Source organism: Marmota monax, unplaced genomic scaffold, assembly GCF_021218885.2.
Source record: "Marmota monax isolate L192 unplaced genomic scaffold, Marmota_monax_Labrador192_F-V1.1 WCK01_AAM20220418_F8-fsc00005, whole genome shotgun sequence".
Lineage (NCBI taxonomy): Eukaryota > Metazoa > Chordata > Mammalia > Rodentia > Sciuridae > Marmota > Marmota monax.
The window spans coordinates 8,648,218-8,658,073 of record NW_026692254.1 but is presented as its reverse complement, the minus strand read 5'-3'; the positions used below and the strand labels follow the sequence as shown (position 1 = coordinate 8,658,073).

At 46.5% G+C, this 9,856-nt stretch overlaps 1 protein-coding gene across 1 annotated transcript; it reads left to right on the top strand.

The window, feature by feature from the left end:
- The first annotated feature begins 1,682 nt into the window (after positions 1-1,682).
- On the top strand, positions 1,683-8,930 carry Cd93 (CD93 molecule). Its single transcript, XM_046435218.2, has 2 exons — positions 1,683-3,958; positions 4,159-8,930. The coding sequence occupies exons 1-2, from the start codon at positions 2,040-2,042 to the stop codon at positions 4,181-4,183; spliced, it is 1,944 nt and encodes a 647-aa protein (XP_046291174.1). The 5' UTR covers positions 1,683-2,039; the 3' UTR covers positions 4,184-8,930.
- Positions 8,931-9,856: the final 926 nt, after the last annotated feature.

Sequence of the window (9,856 nt, the reverse complement as noted above, 5' to 3'; positions counted from 1 at the left end):
GTCTGCTTGTTCTGAACCATTGATTAGACTCTCCTCAGGCAAACCTGCATGGGTAATGCTCCAGGCCCCCCCCTCCCCCCAAAATTTGACCTACAGATTTCTCTTTCTCTTTCTTTCTGTACCTACTATCTGGACAGCTCCCCACTTCCCATTGGCCAGCAAGGCACTCTGCCCTCTTCTGAGACCTATAAATAGTACAAACGTTTCTATCATTTCAGGTGTTCAGTTAAACTTCCTCCTTTGGGTGTCACTTGAACAACACACCTGAAACTAACTTCTTCCCCAGACAAATGGGTGAGTAGACGGGCGGGTGATGGATAGGTGGGTGGATAGAAGGATCTCTATAGGCACAAAGGAGCACAAGAAAGATCCAGAGGTCTCTGAGAAAAAGTCCCTGGACTATCTTAAATGTGTTTTCTAAAATGACAAGGACATAAGGAACATTTTCTGAGGTGTCCCTGGCTGGAGTTTGAGATGGGTACTCATCTTGGTAAGAGAGAGCTGCCATCTTGGTAAGAATAAACGGGACACAGATCAGACAGGAACTACAAGGGCATCCACGTGTGTCTACAACTTTTCTGGGAGAGAGACACCTGGTCAGGTAGGCAGAGCTAGAGTTTATAGCCATTGTCCTGAGAAAGACCGTAAGACCAAATTAGGGGAAAATACAGCCATCTGGAGAGGAGCTGGAGCACTGCTGGTTGCCTGCCTTCATCGGGGACAACTGTAAAGTGTGGCCTTCACAGGAGGCCAGTGTTACCTGCTGCATTGTGCCATATTCTATGGGCCCCTTCCTTGTCTGTTTCATTTCCCTTCCCAAATAAAATAATTGCTCCAAATTCTTGTCTCAGGGTCTATTTCTGGGGGACCCCAACCAAACAAGTCCTGGTGATCAGAGGTCTATGATTACAAGAAAAGAATCTTGGATTCAAGGGCTTTGGCTGAATTCATGTGCAGCAAGAGTCATGCCACAGCTTTGATTCTACAGCCCAGAGCTCTAGCCCTTTATTGTCATTCTCACTGGATGCCCCAAACTCCAGTCTTTGATTCAAATTCCCTGTCCTTGAACTCCCCCAGAGACAGGCAAGCCAGGGCCCATGAGATCATATATATATATATATATATTTTTTTTTTTTTTCCTCTTTCTAATGCTGTTTTTATGACCCTGCCACCTCAAAATGAAACATTCGCACAACGAACCCCTAAAAACTGCCAAATTTCACCCAATTTGGTTTAATATTCTCAAGGAGCTTGGCATTGTGTTAGAAACCCAGACTTTCCCACGGCCCAGATCCTATTTAAAAACTGCCTATCTATTTAAGGTTCATGATGGGGGGAATAAAAGAAGAAGAAGAAGAAAAAAAAAAACGACTTCCAAAGCCAAGGGGGGAGAGGGGGGAGACATGAGATAGGAAGAAGAAAAATCTAGTTTGCTTCTAAAAAAGGCTGAAAATTATAACCATCCACGGCCTTGTGTTTCAAGTCTTGTTTTTTTTTTTTTTTCCTTCTTCTTCTGGTTGTTTGCAAACCAAAGTGGAATTTTATTATGGGTTATGGAGTGATCCTTTTCAAGTTCTGAGACCCCAAAGTCTTTGCTTGCTCTGTAGCATACCATTTAGGTTCCTCATGTGGATGGGAAAGAGAACTGAGCCAAAATAAAGCAGCCAGTATCTCTGAGCCGCACAGTCATCCCCCCGCGTCGCTTTTCCACAGCTCTGAGCCAGGGACCCAGCAAAGCCGCCGGGTTCCTTTTATGAACAACAAAACCGTGATGAAGGCAACAGGAGTCAGAAATCTATTCACTGCAGGAAGCCCCAGTATCCGGTGAGAAATAAGAAGTACAAGAGCACAGGATGCGCCTTGGGTCAGGGGGATGTGAAGAGCCTGCGGTCTTTGTGTCCTTCTCTGGGCTGGAGCTCCTGCTGCAGCTCAGCTCCCAGCTCCCCTCCGAGCACAGCTGGGCGCCGGAGTCTAAGCTCCAGTGACTGCGGTCCCTGTGGGGCTTCTAGCCTCTCATCGAGGGGGACCCAGAGGACAGAATGGCCACCTCCAGGGACCTGCTCCTGCTGCTGCTCCTAGGCCAGGCCTGGGCGGGGACTGGAGCTGACCCAGAGGCTGTGGTGTGCGCGGGGACTGCCTGCTACACGGCCCACTGGGACAAGTTGACTGCCACGGAGGCCCAGCACCACTGCAGTGTGAACGGAGGCAACCTGGCCACGGTGAAGAGTGAGGAGGAGGCCCAGCATGTCCAGCGAGCCCTGGCCCAGCTCCTGGAGTCACAGAAGAGCCGTGAAGCAAGGATGGGCAAGTTCTGGATTGGGCTCCAGCGGGAGAAGGGCAAGTGCTTGGATCCTAACAAGACGCTGAAGGGCTTCAGCTGGGTGGGTGGAGGGGAGGACTCCCTGTATACAAATTGGCACAAAGAAGTCAAGAACTCGTGCATCTCCAACCGCTGTGTGTCCCTGCTGCTGGACCTGTCCCTAACACCTCTCCCCAGCCGCCTCCCCAAGTGGTCTGATGGCCCCTGTGGGACCCCTGGCTTTCCAGGAAGCAATATCGAGGGCTTTGTATGCAAGTTCAGCTTCAAAGGCATGTGCCGGCCCCTGGCCTTGGGGGGTCCAGGCCAGGTGACCTATAGCACCCCCTTCCAGGCCACCACCTCCTCCCTGGAGGTGGTGCCCTTTGCCTCTGTGGCCAATGTCGCCTGTGAGGATGGGGCCGAAAGTAAAAGTCATTATTTCCTGTGCAAGGAGAAGGCCCCTGAAGTGTTTAACTGGGGCAACACAGGTCCCCTCTGTGTGAGCCCCAAGTATGGCTGCAACTTCAACAACGGGGGCTGCCAGCAAGACTGTTTCGAAGGTGGGGATGGCTCCTTCCGCTGCGGCTGCCGGCCAGGGTTCCGGCTGCTGGACGACCTAGTGACCTGTGCCTCTCGGAATCCTTGCAGCTCCAGCCCGTGCAAAGGGAAGGCCACATGTGTCCCCGGACCCCACGAGAAAGACTATACATGCCGCTGCCCTCAGGGCTTCCGTCTAGACTCCAGTCAGCTGGACTGTGTGGATGTGGACGAATGTCAGGATGCCCCCTGTGCTCAAGAGTGTGTCAACACCCCTGGGGGATTCCATTGTAAATGCTGGGTGGGCTACACGCCTGGTGGCCCTGAAGAGGAGACCTGTTGGGATGTGGACGAGTGTGCCCTTGGCCACTCACCCTGCGCCCAGCGCTGTATCAACACTGATGGCTCCTTCCATTGCTCCTGTGAGGAGGGCTATGTCTTGTCCGGGGAGGACAGCACCCAATGTGAGGATGTGGACGAGTGTTCCGACCCCAGGGGCAACCCTTGTGACAGCTTGTGCTTCAACACAGAGGGGTCCTTCCACTGTGGCTGCCTGCGGGGCTGGGAGCTGGCCCCCAATGGGGTCTCTTGCATCAAGAATTCTGTCCCCTCAGGATCACCATCTGGGCCTCCCCAAGAGGAAGACATGGCAGACACAGAGGGGAGCACTTTGCCTCCTACCACAACATCCAGCTTCCCCAAGGACTCTGAGAACACCTCCAAGGGCACACCCACCACAAGGATACCGTCCCTCTCATCTAATGCCCCCACTACCTCCGCCCTTCTGGACATGTCAGCCCCCAGTGGGGCCCCTGGCATCTGGACAGAGCCAAACACCCACCTCCCTATAGCTGTAGCTGGTCATGGTAAGGCTACAGGTGAGAATTCTGTGGCTACCCAGAGCGACTATGGCACTGACGGTCAAAAGCTGCTTCTGTTCTATATCCTGGGCACAGTGGTGGCCATCTCACTCTTGCTGGCTCTGGCTTTGGGGCTTCTGGTCTACCGCAAGCGGAGAGCCAAGAAGGAAGAGATAAAGGAGAAGAAGCCCCAGAGTGCAGCTGATAGTTACTCCTGGGTACCAGAGCGAGCAGAGAGCCGGGCCATGGAGAATCAGTACAGGTAAATGGAAGACCCGAGGTCACTCAGGGAGGTGGGAGGCACTGTCCACGGTGCAGAGAGGCAGAGAGAGACACAAGACTGTGTAGATGTTACACTCAACCCCAGCAGTCCTTGTGGCATGGGTACAAGGCGGGGGTGGGGGTGGTGCGTGTGGCAGGGGCACTGTAGCTTCCAACCTGGTCATCTTTTGTCTTTCATAGTCCAACACCTGGGACAGACTGCTGAAGTTGAGATGGCCTCAGAGATACAATCAGCTGCCACCATCCTTGGAGCTTTAAACTTCTCCTCTGAAGGGGAGATCTTTGGAAAGACAGGACTGGAATCTTAGCAAACAGTCATACAACTTAACAGCCTGGCCACCTGGAGTATGCAAGTATTTTCTACCTGCATGTGATATTCCTGATGTGCCAGCTGTGTGTTGGCCTGCCATTGTGGCAATATTGCCAGTATTTATTAATGTTTCTCACTTGTTCTCCCTTTTTAAATTCAATCATGGATGATTTCCTTTCTCTCCCCTGGTTGTGGATCCAGGTTGGAGAGATCAGGTGCTAATGGGGCTCCCTTAGAATGGCTTTTTCTGATCTCTTCATTCATCTAAGAGAAAAAGTAAACTATTGATGCTAATTAAGACTGAAATGATTTGTCCCTCTTCACATGATAGAAACTAAGTCTGTTAATTATTTAATTATATGAGATGCTTACTTTTTTCTTTTTCGCCAAAGGCAATATATTCAGTGTTGTAAACCCTTTTCTACATTTGCATTCATGCACTTCCCCATCACAAGTCCTGCTGAGGTTGGTATTGTTGAAATCCTTTAGAATGACAGGAAGTACAACTCACTGCTTAGTTTGTAAGGAAGTAGGAATTTTAGACATTGCATCCCCTAGTTGTTAAGTTTCGGATAGTCTTGAATTTATCTGTGAGTGGAAAAATATGAGAGAAGTTGCTAAAAGCATTGGTGAAAGTATAGCCTAACTGGTTAGAGTGACGCCAGGGATCTGATTCACAAATAGTTGACCCAGATCATCAGAATGGACTGATGTTAACACATACTGGACTGCTGATGGTATGAATACGATTAAGGCAGGAAAAAAAAAAGTTCAAGGACAACTCCAGGCCCAGAGTCACCCCATAGGCAGTCCTGCCTCCACTCACAGTACTCTGTGTTCTGATGCTTTGATTGTAGATGGAAGAACCCTCAGAATTCTGACTGTGTCTGAAGGATGTAGAAGTGAGATGTTAGGCTGTGTTTTTGGAAAGTTGTTGTTTGAAAGCATTTTAGCTCAGTTTGTAGTTCATAGTCTATAGTGCATTGGGAGAACTTGACTCCTGATTTGTGGGTGTGGCACACAACCAAATTAGCAATCAGTCACACAGGATTCTTAAGGGGCTTTTGTCCCTGCCCTACCTTTCTCTTTTCCTTAAAAAAAGGGTGGGGGAGGAAAAGAGATAATAACTAAGGTTTTGCAACAGCAAAAAGTGCTCAAAAACATTTTTATTTCAGCTTCATTTCAAATGTATGTTAGCAAAGATTTCCACTCTCCATCTCATGGTGACAGTGCTCTTTGAATAGCTCTGCTAGAGTCACTGGAAGTTGGGACGTTGCCTGAGATTGCTGGGAAACCTCAGGTCTCCTGGAGGCTTTTTTCTACCTCTGGGCAGGAGAGCAGACAGGAGGGAACATATCTCCTTCCAAGGATTCCAAAGTCTTTTTCTCTCAGAACAGGACGCCAGATTGTTTCTGGTTTTCCCTTAGACATCATCCATCCTGGAGGTTGACACCCTGTGGATTGGATGTGAACAGCTGACAGGTGTGTGGCCTTCAGAGTTACATAAATATTCTTTAGTCAATCTTGAAATGTAAGTGTTATGGTTTATACATATATCCATATGTTATATATATACATGTATGCATATATATATATATTTATATTTTTTTTCTTAAGAAAATAGAACACCCAAAAGAGGGAGGGGATACGTGAAAGATGGAGGCATTTAAGGGCTTGATAGGGTCTCTGAAACTTCTGCTTTTTAAAGTTATCTCATGATCTCCAGTTTTCAGTTGGAATTCGGGTGTCTCATACTTAAAGGAGATCAAGGTTGTGTCCATTTGGCAAGGACTTTTGGCAATGTATGGAAACCATAGTCCATTGCATGGGAACCAACATCAGCCATTCTATGATTTTTAAAGGCATGGCACTTAAGTGAAGTAAACGAAAATGCAACACCTTTTTTCTCTAGGACTTTAAAATTCTTGCCCTTCTCATTTGGGGTGAGGGAGACATTCCTGTTCTAGCTTTCCACAGTCCCTGCACCATTTTTGTACAGACCTTGCGAGCCTTGAATTCTCCGAGGTCACCTGGGGATCTTGTTTCCACGGCATTCTGACTTTTCACACAGCATAGCCCCATTTTCTGACGTCTGTGTTCAAATGCTTCTGTAGGTGGCAGCATACAGTTCCATCCTCAACGCCCGAGAAATCATGGATCACTTCTGAGGGGCCCACAAGTGGGGAGATGGCTTGATAAGGAACACAGTTACTCAACCCTCTGACAGCGTCAGCTCTTTTTTTTGGCAAGCAGCGCTCTTTTATCTACTCTGTCTGCCCACTACCCAGGAATAGCCAACATCCCTGGACCAGTGACCTCCGTTTATTTCTCTGTCAACTTGTTTGAGGTATACAAATTATTTTTGGTACAGGGGATTGAAAACAGGGGTGCTTTACCACTGAGCCACATCCCCAGCCTTTTTTATATTTTATTTTAAGAAAGGGTCTTGTTAAGTTACTTAGGGCTTTGTCAAGTTGCTGAGGCTGGCTTTGAACTTGGAATCCTCCTGCCTCAGCCTCCTGAGCCACTAGGATTACAGGAGTGCACCACCACACCGGGAAAGGTATATAAATCCTTGCTTGGGGGAGTCAGAGGCTCTTAGCTCTGAATAAATTGATGCTGATCACCCAAGTGCTAGCCATTGACAAACTACTGTCACTTAACCAGAGGGACCAAGGTTACTTAGTCATGCCCAGCCAGAGATCCAATGAGACAGTGACCAAATAAGCCAAGCCCACTGGGAAAAGGGCTTCAAGGCAATGGCCTTTTTTTTTTTTGCTTTTAATTTTTTGTTTCCTCCTCCTCCTCCTCCTCCTCCTCCTCCTCCTCCTCCTCCTCCTCCTCCTCCTCTTCTTCTTCTTCTTCTTCTTCTTCTTCTCTCTCTCTCTCTCTCTCTCTCTTTTTTTTTGTGTGTGGTGTGTAGTGTGTGGTGCTAGGTCAAACCCAGGGTCTCACATAGGCTCGGCAGGCAAATCTACCACTGAGCTACAACTCAGCCCTGAAGGGTATTTTCTGTTTGTGTTTTATTCAAATTTTCATAAACTCAGTAATTCTAGGATACTCATGAAAAAAGCAATATCCAGGACCAGCTCACCCCTTCCCATCCTTCACCTTCTAAAGAAGATTATTTAAAGGGGAGAAGATCCCCCTTGAACATGCAGCTTCCTATGGCTACCCATTTCCGAATTTCAGATGACCACCGTAGCTCTTTTTTCTTGTTCACTATTAGACAAGTGTGATGCAGAAGGACAGTCCCCCAAGGTGACTGAGTAGTGTAGAAAACCAAGTGTAAGACAATTGTCCAAAAAATGCCTTGGGAGGGACTCAGTGAACCCTCTTTGTAGTGGGAATCTAGATCTGCTTTTATGGGAATTAAGACTGCCTTGGAGGCAAGAATTGGCTGCCCACACACCAAATCATTATCATCATCATCATCATCGTCACGTCACATTGCTGTGCTCCACATCCCTATGTCACTGAGAAAAGTGATAATTCACTGGGCTCTGGGGCCAGAAGGGAAGCAGGTCTTGCTCACTGCTGACCTTGTGTGGTCCTTTTATTCAGTGACAGAGTAGCAAATCTCCTGGAAGGCCTATCCCGACATCTTCTTGCCTGGGTCAGCTATGTAGTAAGCAGTTGAACGTTCCTCTCTTTGCTTATGTACATTGTTCATGGAGGACTGCACTGAATGAATTCACTAAATTCAAAATAACAAGACCCCCCCCAGACCAAAAGGAATATAGGAAAGCCTTTTCCTATTATTTTTCTTTTTAGCTTCTCCATTGTCAAAAAATCAGGAAAACAGGAAAGCATTTCATTCTAGCACCTGCTAAATAGTTTAATGTTCCCTACATATTTCCATCACCTTAAACAATAGCTTGAGCATGAGAATCCCAGATATGAGATCTGAAAATATCTGGCTCCAAAAACCATGACTTATCAACAAAAATAAAGACAAAAACAACAAAAAAAGGAAGAAAGAAAAAGGACAATAATTGAAATTCTCCACACATGCAATAATTAAATATCCAATTTCACACCAGATCCCTAGGGCAAATTTTTACCAAGTGCATGTTGAAAAGTGAATTGTATTTTGATCCATTCTTGGGGATAATCCCCGTCTGTTACTTAGGTAGAAACTCTGGAATTCCTATCTCAAGCTGTTATTCTTATCTGTTATATGACAACAGGTTCCTTCTAGCAGATTTTGCTTGCTGTTTCCCAGGGCTGAAGTTCTTTTACAGATTGAACTTAAGATTGAATTAATTTACATCATGGTCAAGATCCTGTTTTGTGATGTCACATGTGTTTGTAAATGTTAGTAATCATTTCCTGGACCCTAAATGAGAATGTAAATATTTTTAAAGCTGAGTATTTGAAATTTGTTTGACTAATTGTGGAATTATGGGGTTTCTCTGCAAGATAGATTTTCATCCTGTGTATAAATATTTCCCAGACTGTGGGAAGGGGAGCTCTGAAAAGTGAGCTTCTCCATTGAGTTCCAAAAAAAAAAAAAAAAACCAAAAAACACGGCATCCTGAGTGCCATTCAGGGTAGCCTTTAAGAAGTAGCTGCTTTGTCAAATTTGGGGCTTTTTGTTATGCACTAATGCTAATAAACTCTGAAATGCATTTGTTATGAAGTTAGTTTTATGTAATTTCATTACAAATCAAAATACATGGCAGAACTTGCTTTTTGTGATCATTCAATTTATCCATCTCCCATTTCAAAGAGTCACACACCTTCATTTGTGAGAGGTGACACAAAGTACAAGACTCTGCCTTTGCATGATAACATCAGTGAATGCTGGAACTATCCCACAATGGGCAGCCTTCAGGGACATGAGACGCAGAGTGGGCAGCAGTGCAGTGTGACCCATGTCCCCAGCAGCTGAGACCAGGACTGACTTGGTGCTTCCAGATTTAGCATTCTGATCTGGCGTCCACACATCCTGGTCCCCTTCATCATCCTTAATTCCCTGCATCTTATTAATTGCATGAGTGACGCCTGGGTGCAGGATTAAATACATCCAATTGGTGTGAAGTGAAAACACCATTCTATAATTATCATAGGAGCATTTATCGCCTCTTTGTCAGCAAAGCCTTTTCAGTTTATTTAACTAATTGGACAGGCAGGCAGACCAGATCTTTGGTTGTTTGGCTGCATAAATCTCACTGTGATTCCAAGTTGGGGACAGCAGATGGTGGTCGATTTTGAGCCTGCCTGCTTTTCAGATTGTGCACTTGGTAAAGATCAGGGCTTAAGTAGGATAAAGTACTCGGCTTTGTTATGCTAATGGCACAGGACACTTGCAATAAACATTCATTATTTAGGGTTAAATAAAGCTGATCCTTCCAGCATTTTAGTGACTAACAAAATACAGTGGAAAATTATACCTTTCTTTATCAACTATGGCTGCTCCCCCAGCATGCGCGCATGCGCGCGCGCGCGCGCGCGCGCGCGCGTGTACACACACACACACACACACACACACAACACAAGATACACAGAAGCACACAGGCATGGAAAGACATACAGTTACACCACCTGTTACATATGAAAAACCTG